The 16,204-nt window shown below is 55.7% G+C and overlaps 1 protein-coding gene across 3 annotated transcripts; it reads right to left on the bottom strand.

Moving 5' to 3' along the window:
• Nucleotides 1-989: 989 nt before the first annotated feature.
• On the bottom strand, nt 990-12,841 carry LOC125183577 (uncharacterized). Of its 3 annotated transcripts, XM_067004924.1 has the most exons (11): nt 10,482-12,841; nt 9,582-9,989; nt 8,476-9,452; nt 7,784-8,191; nt 6,686-7,654; nt 4,895-6,401; nt 4,450-4,598; nt 4,191-4,366; nt 3,539-3,637; nt 2,821-2,858; nt 990-2,264 (listed from the first exon to the last, which is right to left on the bottom strand). In XM_067004924.1, the coding sequence occupies exons 7-11, from the start codon at nt 4,560-4,562 to the stop codon at nt 2,115-2,117; spliced, it is 576 nt and encodes a 191-aa protein (XP_066861025.1). In that variant the 5' UTR covers nt 4,563-4,598; nt 4,895-6,401; nt 6,686-7,654; nt 7,784-8,191; nt 8,476-9,452; nt 9,582-9,989; nt 10,482-12,841; the 3' UTR covers nt 990-2,114. The 3 variants fall into 3 exon arrangements, with proteins under 3 accessions (XP_066861025.1, XP_066861024.1, XP_066861023.1); XM_067004923.1 differs by having other exon boundaries at nt 4,191-4,598; XM_067004922.1 differs by lacking the exon at nt 6,686-7,654.
• Between the last annotated feature and the right edge of the window lie 3,363 nt (nt 12,842-16,204).

The raw sequence follows: 16,204 nt of genomic DNA, 5'->3' as shown, positions 1-16,204 counted from the left end.
AAACTGTGCCAAATCAGTGCCTATGCAGCACCAGCAGACACTGGCCTTCCTCTAGAGATGCATGGACCAAACGCTTCCCAAAAGCTCCAGAACTGGGCACTGCAGTTCCTCTGTCACCCCATGTCCTGCAGCCCCTTCTGTGTGGCACCGGTCCAGCAGGACAAACTCACCTGCCTGAGACCAAGGACGGCAGAAAGTGAATTTTAGCTCAAAAGCAAGTGAGTTGCTGAAAAGAAAGCATGTGGGCATGTTAGAGCAAAAGCGAAAATTGCTGCACTTGTATGAAATGTCCAGGAAATGTAATTGCCCTTTGGCTCTGGATGAGCTGTCTGCTCCCTTCCTGTCCCCACCACCAGCCGCTCCTCCAAGCTCACAGTAAACCACAAGACCCACAACGTGCCTCAATGCTACCAAAGAGCAGGAGAATAAGGCAAAACTCTGGGAACTCTTGCAAAACTTTATTTTAGCTGAGAAAACCCATGGAAACAGAAGGGGCACTTTGCTTCCTGGGCCTTAGCTGAGCATGGGTGCAGCAGGACTTCACCTCCTGCAAGGGCTCCCTCGTGCCCCCCTGAGACCCCGGTCCCACAGGGAGGATTTAATCCCCCCTGCCTTGCAGGTCTTCTTTGCAGATGACATTTCAGGGACTGGGCTCTCCAAAGATGTCTTCTCCGAGAAGAAGCTGTTCTGGGAGACAAAAGGCTCATAAAGGGGCGGTTGTGTTTCTGGGTGAACACTGGATGTCCGAATTCAGACCTAGGTCTTCATTTTGCTGCAGGTTATTTTGTGCTCTAGCAGGCACCAGGGAGATCAAGAGGTTTTTCTGCTGGGGGTGGGCTCCACTCACAGCTGTGGAGGAGCAGGTCTCAGCAGTCCTCCCTTGTCCTTCCATGCTCTGCGGGGATGGTGTTTCCAAATCCTTCAGCAGGGGTCAGGAACAAAATTAGGTCTGCTGAGGGGACAACCAGTAAGGCAGTGACCACGTGTGCTTTAGCCTGAGGACTGACAGCCACATTTCCTGTGCAATTATTTGCTACTGCTTCACTTTTTTAGTACTTTCTTCTCTCCTGCTACTTAAGACCTCACGCTAACCACTGCAAAAGCTTCATGCATACCTAAGGCAACTTTTCAGCTTTTGCGGTTTTATTAAGTCACAAAGAGCTTCTGTTTTCTGGAAAAAAAACCTCTGCTGTCGTGAAGGTTAGCAGGACTTTCCAAGAGCAGAGCAGCCGGGTCCTTCACCCGGAGCCAGGAGAGGGGCTGCTGGTGCTGGGGGCTTGAACCACCACCATCATCATCATTGTCCCTCTTGAATATCATCCCAGCCGACACAGGAGCATGCAAAGAGGGAGGCAGCAGCAGCAGTTTCCATGCTCTCTCTGGGCCTGGCTGTGGTCGGGAGATGTCTAGCACTCTTGTCCTGTCCTAGCATCCATTTATTACTGATGGGGCTCCATGTTTCGGTATGTACTGTCTTGTTTTCCATGAAGCCCAGAGCAAAACAAAATCAATTTATGCCCTTACTGCATTTTAAAAAAGCTGGTGCTGCTAGGGGAGATGTGGCTTTTAATTTTAAAACAGAGTTAGGCATCTCAGCTTTCTTCCACCTGTACAAACAGCTTTAAAGGAATGCCACCACGTACCAGGAACTCCATTGTACAGTAAGTCCCATCCCCTTGCCCTTTAAGGGGACTCTTCAAAAGATCAGCAGAGGAACCTATTGCCCTGGGATCCCAAGGCCAAGCAGATTTCATGGCAGGAAGAGTCTGCTCTACAGTGACTTGGCATACTCATAAAAATATGGACAGCTTTCCAGGTCAAAAGATCTTCTTCATGCGTTCTTTTAATATGACAAGACAATTGGTAAGTGACCCTGGAGCACAGGACTGAAATACATTCAGTGCTCTCCGTTAGCCCTCAGATTAAGGTGAGTCAGTGGAATAAGGCTTCCCATGGATGCACTGCTGATTTGCCTTTACCTTGGGCACCTTTCTCTGGTCAGTGACAAAATCACCAGCCACCTTTGTGGCAGGGCTATCTCCTGCAAAGTTCAGAGCTCTGCTCCGGGCAGCTCCTGCAGCCAAAGCAGGAGCTGGGGGTGCCCAGTCCTGTCCTCAGGAATCGAGGGAGGTTATGGATGAGTAGATGACCTGTGGTGATGCTCTCAGCTCTGGATGTTCAAAGCTGTCTCCGACTCTGGAATAAATGGTCATTACTTCCCTCGCCGCAGTGTTGTCCACGTGGGGCTCCTGTGTGTTCAGGGCCTAGAGAAGCACAGAGAAAACACACAAGGTGACAGCCTTCTCCAGGGGATGTTGGGATCAGGAGGGGTCCTGGAGCTGCTAACAACAAGCCAGGAGGAGTCAGCAGAAGCAGGAGCTATGTAAAGGCCAGGTGGCTTTGCCCATGGGAGGGTCGGGGTTGATCCTGGCTGTCTGCACAGCCCACAGCGATCCGTGAAGTAGTGCCCCAACATAAACCCGTGAGGCTGCCAAGCAGGGAAGGGTGACTATCTGCACATTGCTTTGCATTTAACCATTCTGCACCCTCCTTGCTGCTGTCAGCCAAAGCTGTCCCTAGGCTTCTCAGCCATGAAGGTAAAATCAGGTCCTTTTGGGGTCGGGGAGGGAGGCAAAGGGGAAACGTGCAGCTGGGGGAAGGGAGTACCCCAGGGTCACTTACCACTTTGCAACTTGCCCTTACAACACGGAATTAACTTCCTATTTTTAAATTCAGAATCAATTCTTATAGATCAGTGCATCTTATTTAAGCCAGCAGTTAGCATTTACCCAAAGAGCTTTCAAATTGTTTTTTCTGTACCTGCTGTTGTTTAACGATTCTCCTCTTCTTCTGCTGCACTGCACCTCGGAAAAAGAGGGTTTTATTACCGACAGGTTGCACCCTCCCCTCTCCTAGCCCTGGGGAACCAGAGGTACTATACTGGCACTTTCACCAGGGGGGTTGATGTGGATTTTGCCATCAAGACGGAGATTTCTGTGGCTGCTCCAGCCAAGCATGGGTGAAATCTCCCACTTGGAAACAAATGAACTTGTCTCCTGACAAAAGCATCCTCAGGGGTGAAGGTTTTGATGGGAGCTGTGGAGATAAGCACCTTGCTGGCTGATCGTCCAGTGCATATATCCCAAGGTATTCTCCCCAGCTGGAGTTTTAAAGTGTCCCCAACAGAACAGTCTGGCCACACTTAGAGGATGCGTTTCTGAGTCCATGGCGTTGTACTTTTACAGGCTAGAAGCGATGCAGCAACTTGATGCTGGTCTCAGCACCAGAAGGTATGGGTTCTCCGGAAAACCATTGCAACAGCCCCATGCTGTGCTTCCACTTTGTTAAGCTGCATCACAAACTAGAAACTATGACTCTTTACAAATGGAAGGAGGTGGTACGCTGAAGGGGAGCTCACAGGAAAGGAATAATTCTAGTGTGAAGAACAAAACCTCTCCAGAGCCTCCCCACTACCTTTATCCCCAAGGAACATGCCCGAAGGAACCAGAGGTGCAACCTCCAAGTTTGAACCACCTACCCCAGCGCCAAACGCAGAAGACCAGGAACAGCAGAAGGAGGAAGATTAATGAGCAAGCTCCAATTATGTAGTTATGGGTGTGGTCTTGATTGCTGGTGCCTGGCATTTGGAAGACAACAGGTGCTGTAAGTGCTTCCTAAAGGAATACAGTAGCAGCAGATACTGCCGTGGTGATTATTTCATGTACGTTGTATGTGAGTGGTAGGAGAGCATTTGGTGCATTTTCTTCTCAGCCTCTGTGGCCGCTGATTTACCCCCAAGTGCCCAATTCTCCCCAGCAAATATTACAATTGCCCTAGTACAGGACTCAGACCTGGTGCTTGGGTTCCTGAGCCCACCTCTCCCATTCATTCTCTGCAGCCATTCATTTTAGCTAAAGGCAATGCTGCTAGGGGAGCCTTTCTCCTGCAGAGACAAGCAGCTGTGCAAGAAGCACTCGTACTTCAATTAAGGTGGCGGAGGGAGGAATGCTGGGCTTCCAGCTACAACTGGCGGAGCACAACCAGCACCACATAAGAAACCCCTGGGAATCCTCTCTTCACTGCAGTGGTTTGTCCCCGTGGAAGGAGGGACCGAAATTCTGCATGTGCTCAATGTTTCCCACAGCCGGGGCAGTGCAGGAGGTGCCTGTGCCCGGCACAGGGACACTTACCTTCGCTGGAAGGGCCCGTGGGGACAGGCTGCTCGAGCACGGTCAGGGTGATGTGCCTGCTTTGTTGTTGCTGTACAAAGCTGACGTTGTACACCCCGCTGTCACTGAGCCGCAGGTCCCGCAGCAGCAGGGATGCGTTCTCGGGGAAGAGCTCAACACGGCCCGAATGTGAAGCACTGGGGAAACATTTTGCAGTACAGTTCTTGGGAGCCCCCCCAGCACCCAGGGAGCAGTCCAGCAATGTGCCGGTGATGATTACTTGTGAGGGGTGACCAAACATCCACTGAATCGACACTGGGAAGCGAGGGGAGCTGTTGAATGTGTAGGAGACGGGCAGGAGCACGGACTGCCCCACGGTGCCATTGACTGCATCCTGCGGGATTTCCACGAGGAAGCCCAGGTTTCTCCCTGCAGAGGGGAAGAGGCAGATCAGCAGGTCAGCGACAGATTCTCCCCCCCTTGGAGCACGGTGCTCGCAGCCCACCCTGCCCCACCACCCACTGACAGAAGCCTCGTGCCCAGACACCAGACCTCAGCACAGCACCCTTGTTTTTGGGGACCCCATCGGATGCAGCCACCCCAGGGTGGGCTCCGCACCACCTGCACCCCCAGCCCCTTAGCCCCAGCCACCTCCCCGCTGGCTTTTCACCCGCAGCCCCCAGGCTGCCCCCAGGGCGAAGGCAGCTGCCCCGGCCCCAACTCACCGAGCAGCAGCAGCAGCAGGAGGGAGCCGAGTCCCCAGCAGCGCCGGCCGGGACACATCGCCTGTGGCTGCTGCGCTCGCCTGGGCCGGGAGGAAGTCGGAGGCTCTCGCTCAGCCCCTCGGCGCCGTGGGGTTCGCTGCGGGCGGGCGAGCCCCGGCTCCTTCCTGTGCCACCTGCACATTGTGGGGAGAGAGGGGGGCTGCGGGGTGTCCCCTGTGCCCCCACCGTGGGCGCTGCTTCTGCCCCAACACCCCTTCCACGCACACAGCAGGGAGCTGCCAGCAAAACGCGTCCATCGCATCCCCGTTTTTGGGGGGATTTTCCAGGGGATGCAGCTCACCGGGCCTTCCTTCAGCTGTCACCCTTCAGCCTCAGCAGCCGAGCAGCCCCTGCCCCACCAAAGCAGCCCCTGGGTCCTCCTGGGGCAGGCCAGAAGCTTTGGGAATCTCTTCCGGCCCTCGCTTTGCTGCTGGAACTGCTTCAGGTGGTTCTGCAGCCCCATGCCAGGCACTTTGGAGACAGAGATGCCAGAGGAAAGGTTTTTATTTGCCCATGGGAGCGGGAATTTAACAGAAGGGGTATGTGAGTGTGGGGAGTGGTTGTGCGCTGGAGGCAGGACGGTGCCTGGGGACAGGCAGCGGCCAGGACCCCGGTTTGTCCCGCAGAGGGGCAGGTGCCAGGAGGAAAAGCAGCCCTGAGCCACCAGCTGAGCGCCTTCATTCTGCCTGGGCACTGCGGGGCGGCTGCTGCTGCCAGCCTGGGGTGCCAGCCCTGGCTGCTCCCGCACGCTGGCTCCCCTCTCCCCAGCAGCAGCCGCAGGCTTCCCCACGTCTGCCCTGCTGCTGGCGGCTGCCCCGCAGCCAGCACAGGTGGAAGAGCAGCTGCAGGAGCAGCAGGATGAAGCAGTAGCAGCCTCCCAGGATGTAGCAAGGGATGCGTGCGGCCATCCCTCCTGCTCCTTGACAAGTTCCTGTGGTAGGAGAGCGGAGATGCGGCTGCGGGAGGCTGCCACCTCCTCTGGGACACCTCTGCAGGGGTCCTGTGCTGTCCCCATCAGGAGGGACAGGAATTCTTCCATGGTAGCATGAGGGACACTTACTTTCACAGGACGGATCCAGGGGGACAGGCTGCTCGAGCACAGTCAGGGTGATGTGCCTGCTTTGTTGTTGCTGTACAAAGCTGACGTTGTACACCCCGCTGTCACTGAGCTTCAGGTCCCGCAGCAGCAGGGATGCGTTCTCGGGGAAGAGCTCAACACGGCCCGAATGTGAAGCATTGGGGAAACATTTTGCGGTACAGTTCTTGGGAGCCCCCCCAGCACCCAGGGAGCAGTCCAGCAATGTGCCAATGATGATTACTTGTGAGGGGTGACCAAACGTCCACTTAATTGACATTGGGAAGCGAGGGGAGCTGTTGAATGTGTAGGAGACGGGCAGGAGCACGGACTGCCCCACGGTGCCATTGACTGCATCCTGCGGGATTTCCACGAGGAAGCCCAGGTTTCTCCCTGCAGAGGGGAAGAGGCAGATCAGCAGATCAGCGGCAGATTCTCCCCCCTTGGAGCACAGCGCTCGCAGCCCACCCTGCCCCACTGCCCCTCATGCCCAGACACCAGACCTCAGCACAGTGCCCTTGTTTTTGGGGACCCCATCGGATGCAGCCACCCCAGGGTGGGCTCCGCACCACCTGCACCCCCAGCCCCTTAGCCCCAGCCACCTCCCCGCTGGCTTTTCCACCCGCAGCCCCCAGGCTGTCCCCAGAGTGAAGGCAGCTGCCCCGGCCCCAACTCACCGAGCAGCAGCAGCAGCAGGAGGGAGCCGAGGCCCCAGCAGCGCCGGCCGGGACACATCGCCTGTGGCTGCTGCGCTCGTTGGGCCGGGAGGAAGTCGGAGGCTCTCGCTCAGCCCCTCGGCGCCGTGGGGTTCGCTGCGGGCGGGCGAGCCCCGGCTCCTTCCTGTGCCACCTGCACACTGTGGGGAGAGAGGGGGGCTGCGGGGTGTCCCCTGTGCCCCCACTGTGGGCACTGCTTCTGCCCCAACACCCCTTCCACGCACACAGCAGGGAGCTGCCAGCAAAACGCGTCCATCGCATCCCCGTTTTTGGGGGGATTTTCCAGGGGATGCAGCTCACCGGGCCTTCCTTCAGCTGTCACCCTTCAGCCTCAGCAGCCAAGCAGCCCCTGCCCCACCAAAGCAGCCCCTGGGTCCTCCTGGGGCAGGCCAGAAGCTTTGGGAATCTCTTCCGGCCCTCGCTTTGCTGCTGGAACTGCTTCAGGTGGTTCTGCAGCCGCATGCCAGGCACTTTGGAGACAGAGATGCCAGAGGAAAGGTTTTTATTTGCCCATGGGAGTGGGAATTTAACAGAAGGGGTATGTGAGTGTGGGGAGTGGTTGTGCGCTGGAGGCAGGACGGTGCCTGGGGACAGGCAGCGGCCAGGACCCCGGTTTGTCCCGCAGAGGGGCAGGTGCCAGGAGGAAAAGCAGCCCTGAGCCACCAGCTGAGCGCCTTCATTCTGCCCGGGCACTGCGGGGCGGCTGCTGCTGCCAGCCTGGGGTGCCGGCCCTGGCTGCTCCCGCACGCTGGCTCCCTTCTCCCCAGCAGCAGCCGCAGGCTTCCCCACGTCTGCCCTGCTGCTGGCGGCTGCCCCGCAGCCAGCACAGGTGGAAGAGCAGCTGCAGGAGCAGCAGGATGAAGCAGTAGCAGCCTCCCAGGATGTAGCAAGGGATGCGTGCGGCCATCCCTCCTGCTCCTTGACAAGTTCCTGCGGTAGGAGAGCGGAGATGCGGCTGCGGGAGGCTGCCACCTCCTCTGGGACACCTCCGCAGGGGTCCTGTGCTGTCCCCATCAGGAGGGGCAGGGATTCTGCCAGGGCAGCACAAGGGACACTTACCTTCACTGGAAGGGCCTGTGGGGACAGGCTGCTGAAGCACCGTCAGGGTGATGTGCCTGCTTTGTTGTTGCTGTACAAAGCTGACGTTGTACACCCCGCTGTCACTGAGCCTCAGGTCCCGCAGCAGCAGGGATGCGTTCTCGGGGAAGAGCTCAACACGGCCCGAATGTGAAGCATTGGGGAAACATTTTGCGGTACAGTTCTTGGGAGCCCCCCCAGCACCCAGGGAGCAGTCCAGCAATGTGCCGCTGGTGATTACTTGTGAGGGGTGACCAAACGTCCACTTAATTGACATTGGGAAGTGAGGGGAGCTGTTGAATGTGTAGGAGATGGGCAGGAGCACGGACTGCCCCACGGTGCCACTGACTGCATCCTGCGGGATTTCCACGAGGAAGCCCAGGTTTCTCCCTGCAGAGGGGAAGAGGCAGATCAGCAGATCAGCGGCAGATTCTCCCCCCTTGGAGCACAGCGCTCGCAGCCCACCCTGCCCCACCGCCCCTCATGCCCAGACACCAGACCTCAGCACAGTGCCCTTGTTTTTGGGAACCCCATTGGATGCAGCCACCCCAGGGTGGGCTCCGCACCACCTGCACCCCCAGCCCCTTAGCCCCAGCCACCTCCCCGCTGGCTTTTCCACCTGCAGCCCCCAGGCTGTCCCCAGGGTGAAGGCAGCTGCCCCGGCCCCAACTCACCGAGCAGCAGCAGCAGCAGGAGGGAGCCGAGGCCCCAGCAGCGCCGGCCGGGACACATCGCCTGTGGCTGCTGCGCTCGTTGGGCCGGGAGGAATTCGGAGGCTCTCGCTCAGCCCCTCGGCGCTGTGGGGTTCGCTGCGGGCAGGCGAGCCCCGGCTCCTTCCTGTGCCACCTGCACACTGTGGGGCTGTGGGGAGAGAGGGGGGCTGCGGGGTGTCCCCTGTGCCCCCACCGTGGGCGCTGCTTCTGCCCCAACACCCCTTCCACGCACGCAGCAGGGAGCTGCCAGCAAAACGCGTCCATCGCATCCCCGTTTTTGGGGGGATTTTCCAGGGGATGCAGCTCACCGGGCCTTCCTTCAGCTGTCACCCTTCAGCCTCAGCAGCCGAGCAGCCCCTGCCCCACCAAAGCAGCCCCTGGGTCCTCCTGGGGCAGGCCAGAAGCTTTGGGAATCTCTTCCGGCCCTCGCTTTGCTGCTGGAACTGCTTCAGATGGTTCTGCAGCCGCATGCCAGGCACTTTGGAGACAGAGATGCCAGAGGAAAGGTTTTTATTTGCCCATGGGAGCGGGAATTTAACAGAAGGGGTATGTGAGTGTGGGGAGTGGTTGTGCGCTGGAGGCAGGACGGTGCCTGGGGACAGGCAGCGGCCAGGACCCCGGTTTGTCCCGCAGAGGGGCAGGTGCCAGGAGGAAAAGCAGCCCTGAGCCACCAGCTGAGCGCCTTCATTCTGCCCAGGCACTGCGGGGCGGCTGCTGCTGCCAGCCTGGGGTGCCGGCCCTGGCTGCTCCCGCACGCTGGCTCCCCTCTCCCCAGCAGCAGCCGCAGGCTTCCCCACGTCTGCCCTGCTGCTGGCGGCTGCCCCGCAGCCAGCACAGGTGGAAGAGCAGCTGCAGGAGCAGCAGGATGAAGCAGTAGCAGCCTCCCAGGATGTAGCAAGGGATGCGTGCGGCCATCCCTCCTGCTCCTTGACAAGTTCCTGTGGTAGGAGAGCGGAGATGCGGCTGCGGGAGGCTGCCACCTCCTCTGGGACACCTCCGCAGGGGTCCTGTGCTGTCTCCATCAGGAGGGGCAGGGATTCTGCCAGGGCAGCACGAGGGACACTTACCTTCACTGGAAGGGCCTGTGGGGACAGGCTGCTGAAGCACCGTCAGGGTGATGTGCCTGCTTTGTTGTTGCTGTACAAAGCTGACGTTGTACACCCCGCTGTCACTGAGCCGCAGGTCCCGCAGCAGCAGGGATGCGTTCTCGGGGAAGAGCTCAACACGGCCCGAATGTGAAGCATAGGGGTAACATTTTGTTGAGCAGTTCTTGGGAGCCCCCCCAGCACCCAGGGAGCAGTTCAGCACTACGCAGGAGATGATTCTTTGTAAGGGGTGACCAAACGTCCACTTAATTGACACTGGGAAGCGAGGGGAGCTGTTGAATGTGTAGGAGATGGGCAGGAGCACGGACTGCCCCACGGTGCCACTGACTGCATCCTGCGGGATTTCCACGAGGAAGCCCAGGTTTCTCCCTGCAGAGGGGAAGAGGCAGATCAGCAGATCAGCGGCAGATTCTCCTCCCCCCTTGGAGCACAGCGCTTGCGGCCCACCCTGCCCCACCAGCACTTCCTCACACACCTCTGCTGGCTCTCAGCAAAATGCATCCCCGTTGGTGGGATCCCCATGGGATGCAGCTCTCTAGCTGGCAGGGGCATCCTGCAGGTATCACCCCTCACGGGCTGCCTGTCATTGCCAGGGATGGACCAGCAGCACTCACAGAGCAGCACAAGCAGTGACCAGGAGCTCCATGAACATCTGTCCTGGCTCCAGCCCTCGGCTGATGTTTCGCAATGAGCACATCAACCTCGTGATCCTTCCCCCAACGTCCCTAGCCACCTGTGCTTGAGGAGAGCACTCCATGGTCACCACCGGCTTCTTCCTTTCCTTTCCATCAACTCAAGCTTACCCCACTTGCAGCTCTCACATCACCCAAGGTGCTTTCTGCTTGCCCCATCCCAACTTACCCGCCAGCATCAGGGTGAGGCAGACAACGGCGCAGCTCTGCGGAGACATCCCGTCCTCTTGCCTTCGGCCCTTGGCTGCATGCAGGGTGTCTCCGTGACAAGCTGGGCATCTGTGCTGACCTCAGAATTTGCATGCAGACACGTCTCAGGGAGGAGGTCAGTCTGCCAACAGGTCAACAACGGTGGTGCACTGAAACAAGCCTCTTGCACGGGAGTCCAGCTCTGTTTGTTGGTGTAAAAACATTCGGTGCCTATCCCAGTCCATGGGTTTCCCAACAGAGCAGCTTCCTCCCACTGTGAGGAGCTGTACCTCCCTCCTGGAAATGTTTATTTCCAGATATTGGAATATAAAGGATATTTACTGGAATATAAATATAATGGGTATTTAAATGTAGAAAGGAAGGGCTCCTGACGGGGATGCACGGGCAACCTGTGCACAGGCAGAGAGGCAGATGCTTCCCGTGGATCTTCTTTCCTTGTCAACTGACAGGCAGAGATGTGCAATGGTCCCCACAACTTCTTCTAGAAGAAGAGCAGCTGGATGGGAAGCACTGGTGGCAGCAAAGGACCTGAAAGCAGCCCAGATATCACAGGGGCAGAGCACTGAGGATGCCAGGGAACCATCTCTCCATAAGCATGGCAGAGGGCATGGACCTGCTGGTTTGTGAGCATGGACCACATTGGACGAGCTCTCCCTCACCTTTGCCGTGTCCCTCTTTGCTTTTCTACCTCCTGCTGCAGTTCACCCTCAGATGCCGCAGACCTCAAGGATTCTGGCGTGCACTGACCACTTTCGGGGTAGCAGGGAGCTCTGCAAAACACCAAGAGCTTCAAAGCTCCCCAAACTTGCATCTTCAAGAGCAGTGCTCTGCTGATGGTGAGAGATTTCACATTGTCCTCCCTCTTCCTCTTCCTTCCTGTTGCACTGAGCACGCTCGCAGTGGGTAGGATAGGATATGGTTGATGGTCAAAGGGCTGGGAGCTCAGCAGGGAGCTGCAAGCGAAGCGTGCTGGTGGCATCTTGCAGGCTGGGGGAGCAGAAGTGTGCCGAGAAGTTTAGGAGGATTTTAGGAAGCTCTGAACTGGACAAAGAACAAGGAGCTGTAAACATTAGAACAATTATTATTAATATTAATTCATTTGCAAACAGATCATTGCTGACACTCCACAGTCCAAAGCTTGCATCATGTCATAGCATCAAAACCACACTTCCTTTACACGTTCATCACCAAGAACAAGGCACCATGCTACAAAGGAGTTCAAGAGAACATGAAGCACCAATAAATAGAAAATGGGAATTAAAGGGGATTTTGACGTTTAGGAACAGCAAATAACACAAGGCCTTTGGGGCAGATGAAAGCAGCTCTCAGCAGCGAGAGAAAAGCTTCCACCCCACGGACAGGAAGCTCTTGCAGCCATGCCTTAATGTCACAGCAGGTAATAGAGCCATTTGCAGTAACACATTTATATTATGATGGCTTTGCCATCCAGTGAGACAGCAACAGGAAGAAAGAGAAGCCACCGATTTCACAGTAGATGTGCAGGAGCACGTCCATGGGGCCATTGATCTAATCCTGAGAGAGCACCTGAGCTCCTGAAGTACCTCTCACGGAGAAGAAACCTGGACCAGAGAGAGTTATGCTGACGTTTTCTGTCATTTCTCCCCAGCTGGGCCATTTCATCTTGAAGCATACTGGAAGAAATCATTTGCTCAGGACTTGGAGACCCCTTGTTTCTGCGGGTCCCCATAAACTATGTTCAGTCCTGGTGCTTGGACCTTGATAGCCCAAAATATCAGGCAAAATATCCCAGGAAGCGGCATCTGATTCAGTCCTGAGTCTTAGGATGAACCACTGCTTTTTGGCTGAAATAGATACACAGGTAAGAGGAAGCTATTAATTAGTCTTTTCTCACATCTATGTGGTAGGTTTTGCATCCTCACCTCTAAGAAACTTCTCTTAGGACGGGCCCCTCATGCTTCTGCAGGAAACCCGACCAGCACAGCATGGGCAGCATTAGCCTGCAGCTGCATCGTCCACTTGTAACAGCATCCCGAGCCACCCGGACCCAGCATCACCCCAAGCCTGGTAGGAACATCTCCCCCAAGGTGTTTTCCACGCCAGAAACCTCAGAAGTCAGGCTGTCAATAACTACAAGGAAAACACCAACGAGTCCTCTCCAGGAGGGTCGGTCTGAGAAGCAAGTCCTGAAGTACCAGCTCTGTTTCTGTACGTATGTGAAAAAGAGAGCTTGGCTTGGAGTCCTGGCTTCCTTGGTCAGGTCCACAGGATTTGGGCCACCATCCTTCTCCATTTATTGTGCCCCATGGATTTCTTCCACAATTCAGCCTGCACAACAGACGAGAGAGATGCACGGCTATCCCTGCAGATGGGAATATCCACATAATGTAATGGGATTGCCTTGGCTGCCGTCTCCCAGCTAGGAGAAATCAGAGGGGTCTCATTGTGGCTTCCCAGAGCTTGGCCTTCTTTCTCCATGGGAAACCAGCACGGTGGGAAGGGCTTGTCCCAGGGAGAGCCCTGAGGACAGGTGACATGTCCTGGGGGAAGCTGGAGAGATGCACGTCTCCACGTGGTTCAAGAGCTCCTTGACCTCCTGGCTGGGAGACCTGGCCGAACCCCCATAGTGATCCCGCCTCCAGTGCACGGTACCCATTGCACATCTCTTCTCCCATTCCCAGTGCTCAGCGCTGGGCTCTGGTTTTCACTTGGTCAGACAGCTTACTTGGGAAGGAAGAGTGGCTGACTGCTGTGGGGGACTTCAAAGCCGCAGCACCCACAGCTCAAACAACAAAGTTTCAGCAACAACCAGAAAATTCACACCCTTCCATACTTGGCTGTAACTTAGCCCTTTGCTCACAGACGTTTGAGGTGGTTTTCAGACCTTCCTCCTGCAGTTCAGCCTGCAGGTGTGATGTGTGATCTCCATGGCTTTGGGTTGTAGGCCCGGGGTGATGGGTCCAGCCGTGCCACCTTCGCCCAGCTCCATCACCACCCTCACAGTGCTTGGGTTGGGCGTTTCCAACCACAGCTTTTGCACGACTAAAATCACATCATAAGTCCGGGCTGCAGCATGAACCCTTGCTATAAGACCTGTTAAGTTTGATGATGAGAGGCTTGGCATCATTCTTTGTGCAGAATTATCCCTGCTTTCCCAAATCACTCCACTGAGCTTTCGTAGTAAGCAATTACACCACTCCGTGCTGTATAATAAACCTGTGCTGCTAAAGGAGTGCCGCTGTGCTCTTCAGGTCAAAATGAGCTTCTTTTGGTTAACAGACACAGGGTTAGATCTAGGCTTTCAATAATGAACTGGAAACAGGTGTTTCCCATTAGCAGTGCATCCAGAAATGATAAGCAATTTCTCTGGCTCCTGACTGCTGAGGTCTTCAAAGTTCTGACAGAAAAAGGTGAAAAGAGACAGCGGGCAAAATTAACAGATTCAAAGGGCCCATTGGAGAGAGACTGCTCACATGCTGCTGCTGTCAAGTACCAACTCAGACATCTGCATTACCGTGGATCATTTAAGAGTCAGCAGAGCATCTGTAAAACGTGAGGTGAAAGGAAGAGTTTCAAGGCCAGCTGGTTTCTGCCACGGTTACTGCATAGTCTGCACATCACTTGTAGCATTTCCCATACTATAAGCAGCACTCCACCCTTCCTGAGCATCTGAGTTTCATCACAAGGAATTTCTCCTGACCCATCCGTCTTCTCTTAAAATTGTGATACTTTCCAAATATTCCAGACTTGCTTCCACCTCATTCCTTCTGTGACTTTGTGTTGCGCCATGAAGCAAAACGAAAGCCCCATGAAATCCCTCTATGTCTGCATGATCCTGACAGTTGTGGTTTGAACTAAAGTGTTTAATTATGTTAATCATTAACTCCGGGTAAGATTTTTTTTCCAGTTTACTTAGCTAAAGGAGCCTGTTAAAATAGCTTCTATGTTTTCATGTAGCTAAAATGGAAAGAAATGAGGAGCTAAAACGATAAATGGCTTTCAGCTTAGCGAAGAAGAATTTCAGGATGGCAAGCACAAAACTGAGAGATGTTTGTCAGGGGGAGGCTTTGCTTTCACTGAAAGATTGCTCTAGGGAGCACGAAAAGCTGAACGATTCCAAGGGGACAGGACACCAAAGAAAGATGTGGGCGTCACTGCAGGGCAAAAGGAGATGTCCAGAAGGGACCAGAGGGCAAGCAGAGGCAACTGAAGGTGTGTATGCAGTGAGGGAATGAATTCGGGTGCACAAATTTAGGCAGAGATGGACCCTGTAGCAAACTGTAGGTCGTCGGAAACGCATGGGTGGGAAATTTACCTCCCCAAACCCTCAGGTAACTCCTTTCCTTCCTGTGTGCCATCAGATTAACTCTATTTCCCCCCACATGGTGAGTAGGTCAGCTTCCTCCCTCCCCCCACTGCCTTCAAATCAGCTCAGTTTTTCTCCACGCACCCTCTGTTCTACTCTCCACCCCGTCCTTGCCATGATGCACATCATGTCTTGCAGCTCCCTAAAAATGTTCATTGTCCTGCAGGCATTTAAGCAGCAATCCCTGAGCTTTTCAAGAGAAATGAATATAGCACAGCAGAAGAATCACAGAACTGTAGGGGTTGGGAGGGACCTCGAGAGATCACCGGGTCCAACCCCCCTGCCAAAGCAGGTTCCCTAGAGCAGGCTGCCCAGGGAGGCATCCAGACGGGCCTTGAATATCTCCAGAGAAGGAGACGCCACAACCTCCCTGGGCAGCCTGTCCCAGTGCTCCCTCACCCTCACCGTGAAGAAGTTCTTTCTCATGTCGGTGCAGAACTTCCTGTGCTCCATCTTGTGGCCATTGCCCCTTGTCCTGTCCCCACAAACCTCTGAAAAGAGGTTGGCCAAATCCCTCTGTCTCCCGCACCTCAGGTATTTATACACATTGACGAGATCCCCTCTCAGTCCTCTTTTCTCCAGGCTGAACAGACCCAGGTCTCTCAGCCTTTCCTCATAGGGAAGATGCTCCAGGCCCCGTATCATCTTTGTGGCCCTCCGCTGGACTCTTTCCAGGAGATCCCTGTCTTTCTTGTACCGGGGAGCCCAGAACTGCACACAGTACTCCAGGTGAGGCCTGACCAGGGCGTAGTAGAGGGGGAGGATCACCTCCCTTGACCTGCTGGCCACGCTCCTTTTAATGCACGCCAGGATCCCATTGGGCCTTTTGGCCACCAGGGCACACTGCTGGCTCGTGGCCAACCTGTCGTCCACCAGGACCCCCAGGTCTTTCTCCTCAGAGCTCCTCTCCAGCAGGTCGTCCCCCAGCCTGTACCGATACGTGCGGTTGTTCCTTCCCAGGTGCACAACTCTACACTTGCTTTTGTTAAACCTCATTTGGTTTCTTCCTGCCCAGCTCTCCAGCTGGTCCAGGTCTCGCTGAATGGCAGCACAGCCTTCTGGCATGTCAGCCACTCCTCCCAGCTTTGTGTCATCTGCATATTTGCTGAGGGCAGACACTATTCCCTCATCAAGGTCGTCGATGAAGATGTTGAACAAGACCGGACCCAGCACTGACCCCTGGGGAACACCACTAGTCGCAGGTCTCCGGCCGGACTCTGTGCCGCCGATCACCACCCTCTGAGCTCGGCCAGTCAGCCAGTTCTCAACCCACCTTACTGCCCACTCCTCTATCCCACACTTGCTCAGCTTTGCTATCAGGATGTCATGGGAGACAG

The sequence above is a fragment of the Anser cygnoides genome, chromosome 13 (assembly GCF_040182565.1).
Source record: "Anser cygnoides isolate HZ-2024a breed goose chromosome 13, Taihu_goose_T2T_genome, whole genome shotgun sequence".
Classification (NCBI taxonomy): Eukaryota; Metazoa; Chordata; class Aves; order Anseriformes; family Anatidae; genus Anser; species Anser cygnoides.
This window is presented reverse-complemented; position numbering and strand designations above follow the sequence as displayed.